This window comes from Hemiscyllium ocellatum, chromosome 20, assembly GCF_020745735.1.
Source record: "Hemiscyllium ocellatum isolate sHemOce1 chromosome 20, sHemOce1.pat.X.cur, whole genome shotgun sequence".
In the NCBI taxonomy this organism is placed as follows: Eukaryota; Metazoa; Chordata; class Chondrichthyes; order Orectolobiformes; family Hemiscylliidae; genus Hemiscyllium; species Hemiscyllium ocellatum.
Window position 1 is genome coordinate 8,769,501 of NC_083420.1, and position 22,326 is coordinate 8,791,826.

Here is a 22,326-nt window from a genome sequence, read left to right on the forward strand (position 1 = left end):
CCCTTGGATAATGTGTTGCAAAAGTTGAAACAATGTGATTCTTTTCTAATTAGCTACAATAACCTACTGCCATAGCATGAACATTCCCACTAGCTATTTATATGGCTTCTCTTACTGAGACTCAGTTTAATATCTACTTCTGTGCTGCAGACTTGTGCTCCTAAGAGCTGGGTTGAGACCACCAAACATTGTTTCACTTGGGATCTGAGCAGTGTTGAAGGAGCCATTTGCATCTTTACTAAAGCCTAAATTTAAACCGATGCACAAAAGCTAAAAGAAGAATGTGCGAGTCACCATCACACAATCTAGAATTGTATTTCTTCAGTGTTCATTTGGTTTTTCTTTGCTGGATTGTTTTGATGATTCTGTGGTGAAACACTTTAGGATATTACTGCATTACAGGTGTTATATATCTGCTAGTTGTTATTGGCTACCATAATTGTCTGTTTTGAATTTCAGATCAAAAAATGCAACCTCTTAAGGTCACTCCACAGTTGCAAATTTTACATATTTTTGTTGTTGCTGAATGATCGCAAGGTGACCTGCAACTTTTGATAAAAGCTATTTTTCTGCTATAGATGTAGTTGTGTTTTTAGTGCCATATATGACATCACGTTTGTGTATGAAAATATAATAGTGCAAAATAATAGCACATAAATTCTTTATTTTCATATGATGAATGGATGATTAGCCATTACAGCAGTGCAATGCTTTGAGTTATCAGATAGCTTGAATTGCATTGAATGCAGGTATGATATACTGATTTATTTATCCAGAGGTCTGCAGTAATGATCCACAGATTTGATTTCAATTCTGATCAATTTATACATTACGTGCAGTCTGTCATAAAAAGCTGGTGGCAGTAATGGTGACCATGAAATTGCCAGGTCTTTCTTTAATCAAACAGTGGTCCACTATTTTTATTTGTTTCAGAATGAAATTTGCTATCCTTCACTCGCCTGGCCTATATGACTCCAGACCAAACCAATATGGTTGTCTCTTGACAGTTGTCTGAGCTGGAGGAGCAAGCTACCTAGTGGTATCAAACCATTACATTTGTAATCGTGCAAGAGATCGGTTATGGAGGATAATACTGATTTTTCATAGTGATGCATACAAACTATGAAGAAAATGTCTGAGATAAATTATTAACGTGGGGAAAACAATAAGATATATTCAATATATGATGTTTCATTAGTGTTATCAATTACAACAACTGGTTTAACCATTTATGACAGATGATTGTAAAAAGCACTGTTGGTTCCCACACTCATCTGTCCCTTGGCTTCTAATACATAATCTTAAACTTTCTTCCCTACCTTAGTTATTCTTTCTTCAAACAGGAGGAGCATACCTCCTGTGTTACTAATGTCAAGACCATCAGATTGCCTCCCTCTGCCGTGTAACTTAGCCCATGCTTACTCAAATGTTCCCTGCGTTCCTGGCCTTGAATTACTAGATTCTTCCCATCTCCATTAAAGTTTTTGCTGAGCTCATCTTATCCAGGAAACCCATTCAATCCTGTTCCTATTAAACAGATAACAACCCAATTTCTCTAACTGGGCCCCATGTTATCTAATATAGATAACTCTCCCCCTCTCCTTTTATATTTGCTATCATATCCTTCTCAAAAAATCTTCACCCCACCCTCCTTGCAAAGTACCTGCCCATCTTCAACCTTTGTTTCCTTCTCAAAACACTCGAACATGTTGTTTTAAAGTCAGTGCCTATTTTTCTTGTGGTTCCATGTTTAAATCCCTCCAATAGGATTTCTACCAAAACAGCTCTTATCAAAGTCAGAACTGAAATCTTGTGTGACTGTGACAAGGACCACATTTCCTTTTTCTTGCCTTTTTTGACCTGAATGCAGTCTTTAGCACGTTTTATTACACTCTTCCAGTGCCATTCCAAGTACATGCAACTGCTGTCATCTATTCCATTTTTAACTGTATAATCACAACCAGAGTATCATATGCAATGGAGTCTCTTTTCACTCGCTCCCGTTAACACTGCTGCTGCCAAGGACCTATCCACAGTCCACTACTATTTCTTGGCTATTTGCTGCCCTCTGCCACATCATCCAAAAACACAGTGGTAGTTTGCACATGAGCTTGTTCAGCTTCCTCATCATCACTGTTTCTTTTGATTTTTAACTGTTGTCAAATTATCAGGATGTATCTGACATCTAGCGGTGGATAAGCAGAAATTTCCACCAACTGATGCCATTAGTTTTGACTTCTGGTCCAAATCTGTTTCAGAGTTGCCCACTTTATCCCTTCCCCGGAAACAATCTGTACCCAACTTTGGTTTGAACGTAGGATGACCTTCCGACCTCCTATATGTGTCATCTCTAAGATTGTATATCTCCACCTTTGTAACATGACCGGATTGAGACAGGGTGAAACTTATCTGCGGTTGGAACCCTCATTCATGCCTTTGCTACCTCTCAACACAACAATTATGATGCTCTTCAGGCTCATTTCCCACATAGACTTGAGATCATCTAAAATGTTGCTGCCCATTCTAAATCCAAAGCCAGTCCTGATTACTTAGAGTTGCTTGTTAACCTGAATTTTCCCAGTCAAGCAGTGTCTTGATTTTAGTATTCTCATCCTTGTTTTCCAATCCCTCCAACTATTTTTGTCTTGTTACATCATCTAGCCCCATTACTCTTCCAAATCTGTATTCTCAACTAATGCTTCTTGAGCATCCCCAGTATTAGTTGCAGCACCATTGGTGGCCCTGGCTTCTGCTTTAGCATCAAGTGCTGTAAATATATCAGTACACATCTCAGCCACTCTATTTTGCCCTTTTTATAAGACACTCCTTTAAAATCCACCTCCTTGATCAAGGTTCTAAACATTTGACTTAATTTCTCCTTGCATGATTCGGTGTCATATTTCATAATACTGCTGTGAAGTTCTTTGGAATGTTTGATTATGTTAAAGATAGTATGTAAATAAATGTTCTTAATTACTCTTTAAATCTTATAGTTTGTGATAAACCTTTTTGTTTTAATTTATTACTAAAGCTGCCTGTGTTATTTAGAGACAAAATATCTATCTCGTTAATATGCAAATTATTTTTTTCCCAATTACTAATGACTTAAAATCTAGCAGGTTTAATCTCTTGCTCAGTTCAGTTATGTTTTATTTTGTTTTCTCATGCGCATTTTGGGTTAATCAGCAAAAATAATATCAATGTTCGGAATTTAAAAGAATTGGTTGGAGTGTGACTGTTGTGATCTGGACAGAACAGCTGCAGGATGGCCAACAAAGATTTACTGCATTGTGTTTACAGAGTTTGAGCCCTGTTTTTAGCCTCTTTGAGAACTGGCTTTCATAAACTCCACTCCCTGTCATCATTACTTTAACAGATGTAAGAAACTTGAAATCTGAAGTAAAAACCAGAAAATAAAGACAATGCTGGAGATCACAGCAGGTCAGGCAGCATCCATGGAGAGAAAGTACGCTGACGTTTCGAGTCTAGATGATCACTTATTTGATCATTTAAAAGTTTCAGTATTCGCTGTAGCAGTTTCAAATCTTCATTGTGGGATGACATTGTCTTTATTACTGGAATTCACAATTTTAACTCATTTGATCCAGCAAGCAATGCAGCTTGTGATGTATGTACCTGCAGTACGTACTTGCTGCTGGACAATATTATACTGTAAATATTTTGTACAGATCATGCTGACAATAATGTTAAATTGACTCTGTCTCTGTTTCCCCAGTTTTTAGTGGTCAGTTTTATTTTGGTAATATATTTAGATGAACTTGTTAGAGAAATGTCTGTGATCAAAATTCCCTTCTTTGTTAAAAGTTTAGAGTAAATTGAGACCAGATGCAGGTCTAGGACAAAAAAAAATGCTCATTTGACTACTTGTAAATGCTGTACCGGTAAAAGTAGCTATGGTCCTTGTAGATTTGTTTAAAAAACAATTCTCAGTTCGAATTAAAATGTGAGTCCATTGGCATGATGATATTGTGTGTGGACTGAGAAATGTTTTGGACAATTTTTAGAGCTTGACAGTTGAATAAATACTGCATTTCATTTGGGGAGTGATAGTGTAGTGGGAATGTCATTAGACTAGTATCCAAAATCCTAGGGTGATGTCTGGGGACATGGATTTGAATCCCACAATGGCAGCTGGTGAAATTTGGATTCAGTAAAAAGCTAGCCATGTAATCACTGTCCATTGTCATAAAACTTATTGGGCTCTCTAATGTCCTTTAGGGAAGGAAATTTGCTTCCTTACCTGGACTGACTGCAGAGCCACAGTAATCTGGTTGACTCTTAATTCTAGGCAAGTTGGGATGGGCAATGAACTTGCCTAATCAGCAACACTGTCACTCCGAGTGAATTTTTAAGTTTCTTGTGTGTTATCTGTTTCACGCTCAAGTAAAACTTTACAGTGATTAAAATAATTTGCCTTTAAAATGTTTTTTTCTCATGTGGCATGTGTTGGAATATAGGGAGAATTTTTTAAGCAGTTGTGGTTGGCACAATGTATATTATCTGTTTAGATTTTGTTACAAAGGCTAATTTTTCTGGCTTAATGTGGGTCTTTCACTTTTGTATGTAGTCACTAAGAAAAGATTTATTCAGCATTTAGTTTTTCTGCATTGTGCAAAACAAGTAGAAATGATTTGGTTTTAGTTGAGAAGTGCAGTTTTATTTTCCCAACGACCACATCGTGTCAGTGGGTCAGTGAAATATTAATGAAAGCTGTTCTTTGGGATGTGCATTAAGGTAATTTTATTTCTTTCTTGCTTACCCTAAGCTGCTGCTTCATTTCTACTATCTTATTTAATGTTTTAGCTCCCTTGCCCACAAAGTTATCTTGCAGTTCTGCATTGTAAAGGAAATGTAAACTTCATACACAAAATAAAAATTTGACTTGTATATACAGTACACAACATGGATTTCTGTGCTTTAACTATGGGCAAGTTCCATAACCTATTTGTAACACTACCTTTACTGAGATCAACTAACACCATCGACTTGGGGTCACATCTGGTGTTCTGTTCAACTTCATAGCTCAGTTATGTTCAGCTCAGATTTGATTAACATTAGATTGGGATAGTTAACTGCATGGGCAGTCATTGAATTGTTAAAACGTCTATTTTTTTTTGTTTATCTGGTATTGTTATCAATTGACACATTACTTTACAAAGATGCAAGTATTTTTAAAAGTTGCATTGGACAAGTTCTTATTTGAAATCCATTTATTGGAAAGAAAAACCTTGTCTAGATGGCCTATGTCACACATTTGAGAAGCCTGAAAACTTTATTTGTTCTCTCTGCAGGTCCTGAGGGGGGAGCTGCTGCCTCTGGTTATGCATCTGGCATTGCTGCTGGCAGCACTGGTGGAAGCAGCAAAACAACAGCAAAGAGCTTATCTTCCATTTCGGGAGAAAAGGAAGAAGGGAACAAGAAGAAAGTTCGAAGACAGTGGGAGTCCTGGAGTGCAGAGGACAAAAATTCATTTTTTGAAGGGCTGTATGAGGTACATTTGGTTTCCAGAGTTAAAATCGCACTTTGTTAATTTGATGTCTGCTATATTAGTTCTAAGGGAAATAGTATTGTTCTCTAAATCAAATGATTTAAGATCTGATTACAAGTTAAACGTTATTATTTTCAGTTAGAAGCTATTCTGATGGGATAAATGCTTAAATTTCAGTGACTTCCCAGAACAGCCATACTTCCCCATCCCCTCACCTCCCTCTATTATAGATACACCCCCATATCTGCAAAAATAAAAGACAAAGGCTGATATATGAACAGTAGCCCACTGGTTCTGGCTGCCAGCACGTTGAATCATGTGTTACAAATTGTAGTTTTATAGTCACGCTGGTCCCACATTGAGCTTATTTACTATGGAACTACATTTATGTTGAATTTTCCCTAAAGGAATTTGGTGACTATTGATGCAATGTTATAAGCTCATGATCATTTTAATTGTCGATGCAAGCGAATTTGAGTGATTATAAGTAAAGGGGTTCAGTTGTTCTTCTGTAATGCGTTTAAGCTAATTAAACATGGTTAAATATGCAAGAGATATATTACAATAATAATTTATTAAACAAAAAATCTCACAATTCTCTTTTGCTAAACTCTACTGTTTGTTTATATTTCCTAATACCTCCCAAACGCAGCTAATTGTAAATATAACAATTGTGTGTACAGGCAGTTAAAAGTACACTGAAGAGTAGGTCTGAATCATCCAAGTTTATCTATTTCGGATTAACTCGTGAAAATTTTTAGAGGTTACAATTTTCTTTGATATTTCTCTCAATTTTTGTTAATGCATCTATTTCCACTACTTTGTTTAGTAGTGTGCCTTTTTGTCCTGTCCCTAAGCAGTTGGTCGCAGCATGCCCCAAGGTTTCAACTTTGGCCATTACTATTCCTTAATCGTAAGCAGGGGCATATTCACAAGTACGAAGCAGGCTTTTGTAAGCATGTTGACAACACATGCTTCTGCCATTTCCTCTTGTTCAATGACTGACTGTAAGCCATCTGTCTGTGTGACTTAACTTAAACATACTTTGAGTTACAGTTTATTTTGATGGAAAATGAAAATTTCATTGTTCCCCAATACATCAGAGGCTAAGAATCCTGCAGCAAATAACTTACCTCCTGACTCCTCAATGTCTGCAGCTTCAAATACAGTTGAAACTCTACCATCCAGGACAAAGCGTTCTGCTTGATTAACACTCCAACTTCAATTTTTTAATATTTACTCCCTTCACCTCAGTGTACCATCTACAAGGTGCATTGCAGATCTTCAAGGTTTCTGTGACAACACTTTTCCTAATGATCTTTACCATCCAGAAGGACAAGGCAGTATATGTATGGGAACAACACTGACCATGAGATCACCTCCAAGCCATGTATCAACCTAAAGTGGAACTGTATCACTCTTCCTTCATTGTCCCTGGATCAAAATTCAGCAGCTGTCTTCCTAACTGCGGATGACCCTCCACTCCCAAGGATTGCAGCAGTTCAAAAAGGCAGCTCTTTACCAGAGAATTAGTGATAGGAGTACGTGCTAGTGTAATCAGCAATGTCCACATCCCACAATAAAATAAGAAAAATGAATTTTAACTTTACATTGGTGAGATATAAATCATCCAATTCATCTCCTATAGTAGCTCTGTTCCACAGGAATCATCATTCTCTAGCTGCTTATTCACTGAATCCTAACATGCTCATTTCCTTTCCACCCTACAGTTCCATTTACATGAACAGTAGTATTAATATATTTTTCATTTTTAGCATGGGAAGGATTTTGAAGCAATACAGAATAACATAGCTCTAAAGTATAAGAAGAAAGGGAAACCAGCAAGCATGGTGAAAAATAAAGAGCAAGTTCGGCATTTCTACTACCGTACTTGGCACAAGATCTCCAAATACATCGACTTCAATAATGGTGAATACAGAATTCCCGGAGAATTCTTGCATTTTTGCTGCTTACTGTTTATTTACCTTAAAATCATCATTTGGACAGTTATTCTGTAATTTGGTTTGCTATATGCGTGACACAAAATTTTATCTTTTAGCATGGAATACCATAGTGGTATTCAGTTACCAAGAGTGGTAAATTCCCTATTTTCCTAAGGAAAATGAATGGATATGATTGCATTTGGGGTCCTTTGTTTTCAGCGTGTTGCGTGCTGAATTTTTGTTTGCATCTTTTTGAAAATAAAAGTACTAGCCATCAAACTTTCCTGATGGCACTCCAAATCCATTCTTTCTATTTTATAAAAAAAAAACTGTATTGCCCGAATGAAGTTTGAGTGAGTTAATTTTTACAATTGATGTGATTTTCAGACTTGAGTTATCTGGAAGTGTGTAGTTCAGTGAAGAGAAATAATGTAATTGTAATTTAAGGAAAGTTTTTTTTATTCTGGCTGAATTCATTTATATACTCACTTAAGCCAAATTGCCGAGATCCGTATGTTCTTTGATATGGACAGGGTTCACTAACAAAAATAGACTCTCTAATAATCTATATCATGAGCACAACTCAATTTTCCTGGATAACCTGAATGATCCAATTAATTCCAAGGCAGTTGATTTTTATTCTTACTGTAGAGAAGGGCAGTACAATGTCGTACACTTCTTGAAATGTAATAAAATCCGGTCTGGAAAAAATGGACAGGGGGATATCATGCTCATTCTTGAAATAAGGATTTTTGTATAGTTATTACATGTTGTGGTTATCTGTGATTTTGTTTTCTTCAGTCTAGTCAACCCACATATCCCATCAGTAGCGCGACGATGTTTATGAATGACACCTATTTCGTTTCATTTCCTCACTAGTTCCTGATTTGCTATCACCCATTTGCTTCACCACAGAATTGCAGTACTTGAACTTTATACGGTGTTCAAAGGCGTTTTTAGATGTGTTTTAGGAAAGCAAAGTAACAAGCCATCATGCTGATAACTTTGCAAGCATTGACAAAATTACTACAGTTAAAATATGAGATGAGGTTTGAAATAAATTGATAAGCCTTGCGCATAGTCTGCTTAATCTTCACTCACTTTAAGTTAACTAAGTGATAACAAATGCTGAAACAGTTCATTTTTAAGTAGTCGACATGTAATTTTATCAGTGTGTCATCTTTTTTTAGTTATAGTCTGCCTTCTCTGGCTGCCCTTAGAAAATGTCAGGGCAGTGTTCAGTATTGGTTATTCTTTTGTAGTCTGTCCAGGTTTGCACATTAAGACGGAGGGGTAATGGGTTATATTCTTCTCAGTGGCATTGCTTCTAGTAGAAATCTGTGGATTGTGACCAAGAATTGCAATCCTATTTGTTGTTCTCAAAAAAAGAAAATCAATGAAAAGCTGGTGGAGATCAGCAATTTTGGTACGAGTCAGGAATGGAGTCTAGGATCATTTGGTCCATGTTGCTCAGCAACCTGCTATTTCTATCAACTAAAATATAAAATACTAGATCTGCTCAGATTTGCCAATATATGTGGAGAGAAACAATTTTAACGTTTCAGATAGTGACTTTTAATTCAAAGCAATTAATTCTTCTAAAAGGTCATCATTTTCTGATTAAACGTTTATTGGCCTGAAATTTTAATTGCTTTCCTCTCCATGAGGATGGTGAGTATTTCCAGCATTTTCTGTTTGTGTTTCGGATTTCCAACATTCCAGAATCAAGTTATTTGTCTAAGTTATTTGACTGAATTTCGACTTAATCCTTACAAAAATTCTGAATTATACTTTTTGTTGCAGTGTTCTCACGAGGACTGAAGAAATCATCCCAGGAGCTCTATGGGCTAATATGTTATGGAGAGTTACGCAAAAAAATCGGCGGGTGTGAGTATTTTTATTGGATGTGGTAGGGATGTAATAGAGGTCCACAACTGTTTACAATGTATATTAATAGCTTGGTAGGAAATGAATGTACTATAGCCAAATTTGAAGACAACACAAAAATACGTGGAAAGGCAAATTGAGAGGGATACAAAAAGTTTACAGAGGGATATTGATAGGTTAATCAACTGGGCAAAAAGTTATCAAATGGAGTGTAATGTGGGAAAATGAAAAGTTGTTAATCTTGGAAGGGAGAAAAAAGAACAATATTATTTAAATGAAGAAAAACTACAGAAAGCTGAAGCACAAACGGACATGGGGGTATTTGTGCATGGAACACAGAGTTAGCAAACAGGTACAGCCATCTTCCTATTAAATGCAGGAGCGGCTCGAGGGATCAAGCACCCTACTCCTGTTCCTACTTATTTTGGCCTTCTTACAGGAAGTGTCTTGTAATTGGATCTAGCCCCTTTGCAATGTAGAAATACAGAATATAAAATATTTTCTTTCTTAAAAATTAGTTATTGCCACTAACATCTATGAATCCCATCACCTTGTGAAAAAGAACTAGTCCACACCCAAATGCCCCTGTTTTGCTCTCTACAAACAATCATGTTTTGGTTCGGATAGTTTCTGAATTCTAATCTACATGACTTGTAAATACCTCATTTATTATGTCAATTCACTCTTTGAAATATTTGTTAACACTTCCTGGTACATTTTTTTTTAAATAGCTACCGCTATAAATAACTTCATTGTGTTCAATGGGCTATCAGTTGGTAATGTTCATTCCATGTATTGCTTTGAATGGCGGATGCTGGAAAAGTACTTGATTTGTTGAAGGTTACCATTGTCAGCAATCATTGTTTTATGGAGCTGTTAAACCGAGGCCTCATCCATCTGCTTGCATGGATGAGAAGGATCCAGAGAAACTATTTAGAGAATATGGAATTCTCCTCATGTCATTTTGGTACCACCACCACCACCAAAAGCAGACTAACTTGTTCTGCATCTAATTTACTGTTAATGGTATCTTTTCACTTGTTAGTTAATCATCACATCATACATAAAAATATGATCCTATTTACAAAAGTAAACAGTGAGAGTACTACAGAAATGTACTGCAGCAGTTTAAGAATGCAGTTCACCACAACTTTCCAGAGCAGCTAGGGATGGGCAATAAGTGCTGGCTGGCCCAACCAAAAATATCCACATTCCATGAATGAATTTATATAAGAAAAGCCCTTAGAGACATCCCTTGGAATATGAATAAGTTAGGAGCGAGATCCCATAGAAATATTAATTTTAAGATCCAACTTGCATACAACTCGACTTTCAAACCTATTGAGGAATAGAACCTATTCATAACCTGGGGACTGTCTGTGTAAGAGTGGCTTTTTTTTTCTCGAACAGGTGGCTCACAGCAAAAATTGTAAATGCAGATTGATATCCTAAATGGCCCTTTCTTGTTATAATTTTGGGGCCTCTTTGAACCAGATGGCTTAATGATACATTATTAGTTCATGGTTCAAGATAATTCTCCCATTGATATTGATGGGATGGAGTATTGCAAGCAAAATGTCTTTTCTCATAAGCCGCTTCCTTAATATAGAATATATGATCTTGAGAAGTTTTACTTTCTTATTAAATTTCATGAATTAGCATTGGATTAGGATAAGATTTTATTTCACTTAAATGTACTGTTGTGTAGCAAGACATGTAGCTGTTCTATTTTCAGTGTTTAAAAACAATTGCTTGTTTTTCTGAGCTGATTAAGCAACTAAACATCAGCTGATTTGGTGTCTCTGTTCTATTTGATGCTCAGTGAACCTATTCAGGAAAAAAGTTCCAGTAAAGGACATCTGAAAAAGGACTGTATAGCCTGGAGCAAACAATTAATGTATTCTAAAATTATAGATTGCATACTAATTTAATTCTGTTATAATGCATTTATTTTCTCAGGCATGGATGATAAAAATGCAGCTAAACTCAATGAATTAATTCAAGCTGGGTAAGTAACATATTTTAGTATAAAAGGTTACCCAATGCCATCAAAGAATGATTTAATGTAATTGCTCATAACTATCATTAGCATGTCCTTTGACCAAACATTAGCATTCTTTTCAAGGCTTATGCAAATTTGATATAATAATTTAAGCCTTGAAAAGAATGCTAATTTTTGCTAATCAAACTATAAAAGTTTGTTATCAATTGGTTTGAATTTAGAGATACTTACAGGTACCTCTTAAGACGATGGTTGCATTCTTGTGCAACCCGCATTATAGAAAAATCATGCTTTAGAAACTGCGCTTAAAATGTTGGCAATGTAATTGCATTACAGTCAAAACACGTTTTAAAAGTTCGTGCTTCAGAAACAGTCCCCAATTCATCAGCTACATTGCAGCAAATTTGCATCAGTGAAACATGCATTTATAACAGAACAATCTGTCTTTTATACTTATTTTTTGGCTGCTTATGATTATGATAGCGTGTAGCAGTCTCTAATAACAAAAGTGCAATATGCAAGAATGTCATGAAAATATATTAGAAGAACATTGAATCCTTTAGGTGCGCTCACTGTATGTTCATTTTCCTTTGGAGTCATTGATTTTCCAGTCTAACTAATCAGGACGCCCCATAATATGATGCGTCTTGACTTCACAAAAACATCCTTGACACGATTGCACATCAAAGACAATTATGTAAGTTTAATATTGTTGATAAATGTTGGAGGTAGGTGAAGAATTCAGTGAAGAAAAGTGCGCAATAGGGTATGGTTATGGAAGTGATATTGTGTTGCACAGATGGATTGCCCTAGGTGTCGATGTAAGAAGTTGTTCTCATCTGCCAAAGCAATCTGGCTTCAGAAGCACAAAATACATTAATCAAACTATTGAGTTGGTTGGGGAACAGGAAAACTTATTGAAGCAACTAAAAAGGTAATAAAACCTTGACAGTATTTATAAGTGGCCTGTGAGATTCAGTATAGTTAAGTGCAAGGATAAATGGGTTGGAAGGAAGTTGGCACGTGTAATTAATGGCATTGAACTAAGATACAGAATGATAGGTAAGCTTAACAGGTTTTTAATTCTTACAGATGCTGACTTGTTTATCTTTAACATTTTAAATTTGTATTTTAATTTTTTTTTTACTAATTATTTAGTGATTTCAGGGCATCAGTTTAAATAGCAATGAAGTATTGCCAGATTAGGTAAATGTAGAGGACTCTTGAGACCATTGTCCTGAAGCTATATATTGTTTTACTCAGGTGCAATTGCATGTTTCTTCACTTCTGGTCACCAAGGCAAAAGGAACTCTTTAATCTTTTGAATTGGTGCAGACTATAGCTAGAAGCTGAATTGCTTGTATCTGAGGGCAGAGTTCTAAGGAAGTGATGCAGAAGAATGCCTTGAAAACAAGAGTCTGAGAAAGAACTTTATAGAAATGAAAAATATCTGAGGTGAACTGGAAAACGTTCATCCTAAATGTAATCATAATTGCAGGACAAGATGATATAATGAAAGATTATTAAGTGTGTCTGGGTTGATAACAGAAAACACCTCTTCGTGCAAAATGACTGATACCTGACATAGTCTTATGGGAAATAGGAAAAAACCCTCACTGCATTCAAGATATTTGTGTGCATATGTTGGCAGTTGTACTTGTGATAGGTACAGATAGCCTCTCCTGTCTTTTGTAGCAATATGTTGTGCTGTAGTCTTCACTAAGATTTTGTAATCTGACTGACCAAGCAGTTTTGAAGACTTTCTATTGTATGATTTATCCAACTTGGAATCATAAGAGCATGTGGAGAAGGCTCTCTACCATATTGATTTCAGGTAGGCAGCTAGATCTTTAGAGCAATTCCAAAATACAGATATTTCATAATTTAAGTGAAAGCTGAGGTTATTGGTCTTGTCTTTCTCTGCATTAAAGCCATTATGATTTTTCTGATTCAGTGCCACCACAGTGCGATACAAAGGTCGCAATTTACGAATAAAGACTCCAATGTGCCGGGCGTTGAAGAAAATCTGTGACCCTGAGGGTAAGTTCTATAAGGTGATGTTAAAAATCAGATGAAATTAAATTCATCAAATGTTAGGAAGGTATTAGTAATAGTAAGTGGAAAGTGAAAAATTTGTCTTTACATCTAGTGGCATACTTTTGAAACAAAAAAATGGTCAAATCTGATGAAGGGCTGCTGGGACTCAGTGCCGCCGCCAAACCCCTCCATCCCCCCACGTCCCTGTTGTTCAGTTCTCAGGTCTTCATAGTGCTGAGGTCACTATGAAGGACTCTCCTTCTCAACCTCTCCTGCTGTGTGAGGCATGGTGACCCTCAGTTTAAGCCATGACCAGTCAATCCTTCCTAATGACAGAACAGCCCTGTGCTCTGATAGAACTTTGATGCCTTTTACCTGTTGTCACGTTTTTGTAACACCGCACTTATGCATCTGCCCCATCTCTTCTTTGTTTCTCTCTCTTTTACTACATTCCCTTTCGACAGTAGGTAATGAATAGTTTGAGGACAAATCAAATTAACAAGACTGCTGTCAAATTTTGAGGTGGGGTTGCAAGTAAAATAAAGCCCTTTCCTTTTGTAGCCCAGTCATTTGTGCAGTCCTCAACCCTTTTATCCATTTACTGCTCTTACAGCATAGGACATTGGTTAGGCCACTGTTGGAATATTGTGTGCAATTCTGGTCTCCTTCCTATCGGAAGGATGTTGTGAAACTTGAAAGGGTTCAGAAAAGATTTACAAGGATGTTGCCAGGGTTGGAGGATTTCAGCTATAGGGAGAGATTGAATAGGTTAGGGATGTTTTCCCTGGAGCATCAGAGACTGAGGGATGTACTTAACAGTGGTTTATAACATTATGAGGGGCATGGATAGGATAAATAGGCAATTTTATTTTCCCCTGGGGTGGGTGAATCGAGAACTAGAGGGTGAGAGGGGAAAGATATAAAAGAGACCTAAGTGACAACTTTTTCACTCAGAGTGGTGTGTGTATGGAATGAGCTGCCAGAGGAAGTGGAGGAGGCTAGTACAATTGCAACATTTAAAAGGCATTTGGATGGATATATGAACAAGAAGGGTTTGGCGGGATATGGGCCAGGTGCTGGCAGGTGGGACTAGATTGGTTTGGGATATCTGGCCGGCATGGATGAGTTGGACCAAGGAGTCTGTTTCTGTGCTGTACATCTCTATGACTCTGACTGTATTAACCCCTGGCTCCCATCAACACATTTACATCTTCCCCACCAAGCCTCCTGCTTAACCTTTGTATCTTCCCTTTTTGGTTGTTTTTTTTGTCACTCCACTTGCTTTTGCCCCCCATAATGCACCTTCCACCATCAACTCTCTTTCTGGGTGAATAGCAGGAAAACAAATCACCCTTTTGTTTCTTCCCTGTTAGCTCTTCATTTTTGTACCCATCTTCCCGAAACTGTCTTTTGACTGTCTTTTTTTAAAAATTATTTTTAGGAATTAGCGATGAAGAAGACCAGAAACCTGTTCGACTTCCTCTGAAAGTGCTACTTGAACTTCTGCCACGCAGTAACTACACTTGGGCAAGAGTTCAGAGCTTGGCACAGAATCCTCGACTAAGGTAGATGCTCAGTTTCTAATTTGTTTACATGTGATAGATTCATTCCATTATTTTGCTAATGATCAGATAGAGAGCTTAATTTGTTGTGCTGTTACATTTTTATATTACAACTGGAAAGTATCCTGAAATGTTTTTATAAGTAATTTTGGTTCTGAGTAAGGCTTTGTATTAACCTCTAGCAGAACAATAGCATTAGCAAATGTAACAATTGGTTGGCAATTGATTTTTGACTATTGCTTAATGCCAATTTTCAATAAGTTGCAAGAGACAAAATGTACTTAATGGTGATTCTCAGAGCTGAGAATCTTTGGAACTCATTATAGAGAGCTGTGGGGACAGAGCCCTTGTAAATATTTAAGGGTGGGAGCGAGAGATTGTTAATCAGTGGGGGAAATCAAGGGTTATGGGAAAACTCAGGAAAGTAGATATGGGGAATGTTGGATCAGCCATGATCCTATTGATTGGTGGAGTAGGCTCAACGCCAAATGTCCTACACCTGTTTATACCTCATGATTTTGAAGTCTTATTGTAAACTCATATCTATCTAGTTTATCAAACAGTGTTGGGAGTTTGTAATTTCATATCCAATGAACTAAAATGATTCTGGATTTCTCTGCTGGGAGGTAGCTGTGGAATAACAGCATGTCGTGTTTTCAGTCCTTTATTTCAGCAATGTGTAATTTGTAATGTGATACCTTTTATGAGCAAATCATTGTTTGATGGACAAAGTTTTTACTTCCTTGCAGGATGATGGTGGAGCTGCACCGCAAAGTATCTAGTCTCATTGAATTCCTGAAACATAAGTGGGCTTTACAAGAATTCAGAATTGTATCCTTTTTTTCAAATAATAGCAAGAAATCCTGTATTAAAAATAAAACATGTTTGTGGAATTCAAAATTTCTGACAGCATCTGTGGAAAGAGAGACAACTGGCGCCAAACTGCTGAGTTTCTCTTGCACTTTCTGTTTTTATTTCTGATCTCCAATGACTGCAGTAATTGCCTTCCATGAGAAAAATACGTAGGCTGATCCATCAGTGAATACCAACCAGATGGACAGTCAGTAAAACAATCACAGTGCCTTTCTAATTCTTCTGTAAGCTGTTGTAAATGTTAGATCTCATTTTGCATCTTGTTACCAAACTGGAGGTGCTGAACCAGGGTGCTTTCAACAGCTTTCTGATTCTGGCACAAGGAGAACTCTGTAGAGCTAACCTTTAAATTGGTGAGGTAGCAGGAAATCTCCTGGTCACCGCCCATTTCAAGATCACCTCCCACTCCCTCTCCGACATGTCCATCCTCGGCCTTGGACACCACCTCTCCACTTTCTTGAGTAGCCAGCAGTAGGTGGAAAGATTTTTCTGTGGATAGAAGAGACCCTTGCATTCATCTTTAGATATCCTATCATCACTGTTTTAGTCTTTAGGAATTACTGTTTAGGCCCCTTTACATCTGGTGTCAACTCTGCTAATTTGTGTAAAACCTGTGCCTGGGCCTCAAGTACATCATTGGATGTGATTTACAAGACTTAACGAGCAATCCACCTGTTGCAGGATTGGCTACGGGAATGGGTTCTAGAAATTCAGCACTATAATATTCAGAGCATTGCCATTCCTATGCTGCAGAGTGGAGTGGTGAAACTCAGCCCCATTTATGATACAAATATACTTTTCCTCTTTTATCCCTTTCCTTTTTTACAAGTTTGTCTCTGTTTTATCTTGCACTCATGCATGACTTGTGCTGTTCTCCTTTTGAGGGCAATTGGAGACCTTTGCCCGTGTCACAAAATATGTCTTAATGCATGATTCTGTGAGGCATGTAATACATTTTAAAGACACGCCATTTGTCAATAACATACCTTTTTTAAAAAAACTGAATAGAATAATTACTGTGACTCAATACAAATAAATTTATCTTGTAAATATCTTAAAATATTATTATTCCTGAAAAATCCCATGCTTGTGCCTGGTAACTCGTCCCTTCTTTGGTTGTATTGACTACATTTCTAGACTTTAACATGTTTAGTCATCAGTTACCTGTTAACATTTCATATTTTACCTCTCTAGGTTTGACCAGACTAAACACAGAAAGTGTTTATATGCTGTAGCTTGATTTTTGTATTAAATACTGATCGTAACTCAGTTGTCCTACTCTTAGGGCATAGAACATTACAGTGCAGTACAGGGCCTTCGATGTTGTGCCGACCTGTGAATCTGAAGCCCATCTACCTACACTATTCCATTCTCGTCCATGTGCCTATCCAATGGCTACTTAAATGCCTTAAAGATGGCAAGTCTACTGTTGTTGCAGGCAGTGCGTTCCACACTCCTGCTATTCTGAATAAAGAAACTACCTCTAAAATCTGTCCTATATCTATCACCCCTCAATTTAAAGCAATGTTGCCTCATGTTAGCATCACCATCTGAGGGGAAAAAAAGCTCTCACTGTCCACTCTATCTAACCCTCTGATTATCTTATATGTCTCAATTAAGTCACTTCTCAACCTTCTCTCTAATGAAAACAGCTATCTAAGATGGAAAGTTGGAGGCTCAAGGCCCAGTTTGCGTCTGTAACCTAGACTGATACTCACTCTAGTGTAGAACCAGAAAATGTTGTAATAGAGGAAGTGTCAAAAGCTGTTGTCATTGTCTGCAATCTCAGATGGATGCAGAAGACGTTATTATGAAAAAGAAACAGGGAACTTTTCCTTGAATTTTGGCCAATAAGTTATGCTTCGGCCACCATTGCCAAAACAAATTATTTGGCAGTTTATCTCATGATTATTGGGAGGAACATTTGTACAAAATTGGCTGTGCGTTTTCCTACATTACAGTAGTGAATGCACTTCAAAAGTAGTTTGTTGGCTGTAATTAACTGCAACATGCTGAAGTAATGAAATATGCATTGACTTCTTTCTTTTTTCCCTTTTGTTTTGCTACTAATTGCAATACCAATCAAACTGAGCTGGCCAGGCAAAAAAAATTAAATCAATTTTAATTAATCTAAACAGCATTCTGGTAATGTCTCATTTGTTGCTTCACCTTAACCTTGATCTTAGCGCAAATCATTAGAAGAACGCCAGCAGGACTCTGGAGATAATGAATCGAGGGGTGTGGGACTTGATGAAAAGACAGAACTCCATCTGTATCCTGCAGAGAATTGTACATTGACTGCATTACCTGGAGTGGCAAAGGTGGTTCATTCAAAAGCTTGTTGTACAGTGCACTGGCAGGAAACTGGGAGATGCAGACAAACTGTAAAAGACACTCATTTGCACCCACCAGCACAGACTCTATCTAAAGCCTCTGTCACCAAGGATGTGATGGTTCCTGTCAACCAAGGTGCACAGGGCACAATGAAAGGACCTGTTAAGCAAATGCGGGCCACAATAGAGGGGCGAAATGGTAACAAAATGACTGGGTTGTTGACTGGAGAAGGAACACAAAGCACTGAAGATGAAATGCCACCTTCAGAAGGTATATCTGCTGAAGAGGCAGCTGTCCAGCAAGACAGTCCAAAACCAGAGGATTTTGATGTGGGACAGCAAGAGTTGGGAGAAAATGGAGAAAGTCTGTTTCATTCACCTAAATCTAATTCAGAGGTTTCTACTGAAGAATGCAACGGTAATGAAGCGACTGTTATGGAGTCCTCAGAAGTAACTACCACTGCTGAGCTCTGTGTATGTGGGGGGATTATGAGCACTGATGAAATATCCCTCTTGGACCCAGTTCCTCGTTACATGAAATCTTGTCAGAACTTGGTAGTTCCAGAGAGGTGTACGTGTAAGGTCAAATCCTCTGAAAAGGATGTTACTGCTTCACACATAAATGGATTTTCTGGTGATCCCAGTGCTGTGCATTTGGAAAACGTAGAAATGATGGAACTGAACAATGAAAAACTTGCCATTTCAGGGTCGCAGTTGGCCAATGATACCACTTTAAAGTCACCTAGTTTGACTACACTAGATGATGCTGATAATAGGACAATACCTTCTAATTGCACTCGTGAACAGCCAGTGTCATGCACCCAAGAGGTGTCTGAGACCGACTGCCTGATGAGGCAGGCCTCAATAATTACTGTGCCCTCTCAGGGACAACTCAGTAGTGCCAGCATTGTTCCAAAGCCACTGAAAGAGGATAGTACCCACTTGGCCCAGCAGGTGCAGGAGGATGGCTGGAGTCCGAGTACCTCTGAGAATTTGACATTGGCTGAATTGTACCTCATGCTGGGGAAACCCAACAAATTGCAGCTCGAGTATGACTGGGTGCAGACCTCACGGAATAATTCAGAGGAAACGGAGAGGACTAGGGGTACAAGTCAGAGGTTGCTGAAATGCTTGCTGCAGATTATCTCCACTGAAGTGAATCCTAAACCTGTGAGTATAATGATTCAGTCAGTGGGAATCACAAAGATGGTTTCTGTTAAAACTAATTAAATGTTATTTTAAAGGCAGACCGAGAATAAATCAACATTTAATACATCTGTACATTATTTTGATTTTTAATTTGTAAAAAAGTTCCTAAAACTGAAAGTTGTAAAAAGGTAACTGATAAGTTCCTATCTACAGACAAGTTGCATTTTACATTTACTCTGAAGCTTTAAAGATTTGTTTCTAAAATATTAACATTTACCAAACAACCCAAGAAATCTGCTGTCACTCCATTCCAGGTGGCGCATGCTAACGCAAAGCACTGGGAAGGCTTAAACTGGAGGCAGCTCTTACTGCCATCCTGCTGTTCATGATCACTTATGCCCATGTGTTTAGCAACTCCGGCTGTCATTTGCAAGTCAACGTTGTATCATTTCCTTGAAGCCCGTCCTTTTCAGGTTAAAACTCATTTTGGAACTGTAGAATAAAACCAGAGGAAATAATTTGTTGGGTCTACACATGGTAATATAATATTGTATCCACAGTAGATAACTTATTCTTGAAATGAATAATATCAGTGACTTAATTATATTCTTGTGAAAATATTTTCCCAGGCTATCTCCAGCTTTGTAAATAAAGTCAGATATTTCCCAAGTGTACAGGGAAATATGCAAAAACTAATTGGTGTTTCAGTAGAATTTCTTCAAGTCTCTCAGCAGTTAATTTTTGATTCATAAGACATCTTAACCCAAGTTTAGTATGATCAGGTCACTGCTTGATAAGTCAGAGCAGAAATTGTGGGGCTTCTGTGCCAGATTTGGTATAGATCAATTTTCAAAAGGAGTGACATCTAATGCAAAAGTTGATGCAAGAAATGTTAATTGTGGTGAGGGTGTCGGGAACATTGATGCTCGTCCTAGTGAGTCTGTTTCTTCCTTGTGCAACAAGATGCTAGGAGTCTGAGAGAATGCAAATACCATTTTCAATGCAGACAGCAGGCAAAGTTCATGTCTCAGCAGTCCTTCGAAAATTAGGATTAGCCTGCACGTAGAAGTAAATAAAGGATTCTTCAGGTCACTAGAATGAAGAAATAAGCACTTTATATCAGCATTATTTTGAAATTGGTGTGTTTTTTGTTTGGGGGTTTAAGTTTGCATTTTTCTCTGATTTTGTTCTCTTCTGAAAAGAACCTTGCCATTTGTTAGGATCTGACATAGTCACCGTCATTTAAAAATAATAAGCAGTTATGGTTAACTGCATTTTAATTATGGATGAGAATTCAAAAGAATAGCATATGTTGTTACATTCTCCCTTACTAAAATTTAAGCCATTAGACCCTAGACTTGAAAGTAATGGATATTAGTTACTGTAGCAATAACTAACAACATTATAGAAAATCAATGTTGTAAACAAATATGTGTCAATGATAGTTTATAAAAGCCTGTGTGAATCTCATAGCATGTTAGAATATGGAACAAGGAGCAAAAATTGTTTGGTGAAAGCATTCCAATGGTATTGGACCAATCATGCTACCCCATTGATACCTTGTTAAAAAGTAGAGATTTGGAGATCTGGGGAATGCTTAGAAGATTTTGATGCTACTGTCTCATGCAGCTCTTTTATAATGTATAGAGTCCAGAATCTAGCTCTGTGGCGACATCTCCAATGAAGTTAAACCAAGATGATCAGATGCACACTCCACCAGGAAAGGTGATCACTCTTGCACGTAGCCCTGGCTGTGTTCGTAATGCTGCAGCAGTTCGATGTAACAAAACAGTTACTCCCACTGTTACTTCAGGTTAGTGACTGACCGATGAGTCCAAGGAATGGTGATTTATCTGAACCCTAAGCATATACAATGATGTGCTACTATGTAAAATTTTTGCTATTATCTGTTCCGCTCAGCATAGGTTTGTTTTCCTAAAATATAGTCGTATTGTGATGTGTAACTATTCATTCGAAGACCTGCAGAGATCAAAGATAATTACCTTTATTGGTGCCAACTCTTTCTGCTATTCTTGGTAGCTTTTGAACTGCATAGACTTTATTGAACAACAAATTTTTATCTCCTCTTGACCTCACGCTGGTTATGATGACTGTGTTGGTGTTGGCACAATTAGCCCACTCATAAGTGTCAATTGACTGAGAGGATGTATTGCTAAGTTTTGTGTGCCTTTGTTACTAGTAAATTCTATCCACTGAGTTGCTCAGAAATACAACAATTACTGAAATTCTAAATACTGAAAATGTCTTTATTTAAAAATACAACATCATTGTCTTTCCAGCATTAAGCAAACTTTCCAGCATGACGTTTTGATGTGATGAAACTGTCAAGTGGAAGATTTTTTTTTCAGAGTTATATAGATTTGAAAACCTGTGAAGTGTATGTTGGAAAAAAGGATGTGATAATGGAGATTATTAACAATTCATGAAAGCTTTCACCTACTACATCTTGTCTTGAGTCATGTACTATTAAATTGAAACAAAGATAACCAAAAACAACATCTTTATAATTGAATTTAGTGGTAATGGCAAATCATCAGTGTCATTTATCACAAATATGCTGGACACATTTGGCAAAATATTTTGAACACAGAACAGTACAGCACAGGAACAAGCATTTCAGCTCACTGTATCTATGTTGACCATGATACCATCCAAAACTAATCCCATCTGTAGAATGTGCTGAACAACTTAGCACAGTTTCTTTAGCAACACAACCTAAACATGCAGTCTTGATCTAAAAGGACAAGAGCAGCAGGCACGTGAAAACGCTATCAGCACCAAGCTCCTTTTGAAGCCCCACAGCATTTTGACTTGGACTTGCATCAGCATTGTCAGACCACCTTGGTCTTGTACCGCACTGGATCAAGAAGGCAGCCAACTAGTACTGCCTTTTCAAAGGAAATCAAAAGAAAGCAATATATGGATAGGCACCTAATCTTAGCCTTGCCAATAATGAGTGAGCTTTCTTATTTGTGAGCTTGATTGTTCCTCTCGAAGCAATTTTTAATGC

The 22,326-nt window shown here is 37.4% G+C and overlaps 1 protein-coding gene across 2 annotated transcripts in view; it reads left to right on the plus strand.

Annotated features, from left to right (window-relative positions):
* The window catches only part of cramp1 (cramped chromatin regulator homolog 1), a 55,863-nt gene that overhangs the window by 9,975 nt on the left and 23,562 nt on the right, over positions 1-22,326 (plus strand). For both annotated transcript variants that reach the window (XM_060840477.1, XM_060840478.1), the window contains exons 3-11: positions 5,313-5,512; positions 7,285-7,438; positions 9,256-9,339; positions 11,299-11,347; positions 13,296-13,381; positions 14,820-14,943; positions 15,690-15,771; positions 18,000-19,316; positions 20,943-21,108. In XM_060840477.1, coding sequence (XP_060696460.1) covers positions 5,313-5,512; positions 7,285-7,438; positions 9,256-9,339; positions 11,299-11,347; positions 13,296-13,381; positions 14,820-14,943; positions 15,690-15,771; positions 18,000-19,316; positions 20,943-21,108 — 2,262 coding nt within the window. The remainder of the gene's footprint in view (positions 1-5,312; positions 5,513-7,284; positions 7,439-9,255; positions 9,340-11,298; positions 11,348-13,295; positions 13,382-14,819; positions 14,944-15,689; positions 15,772-17,999; positions 19,317-20,942; positions 21,109-22,326) is intronic.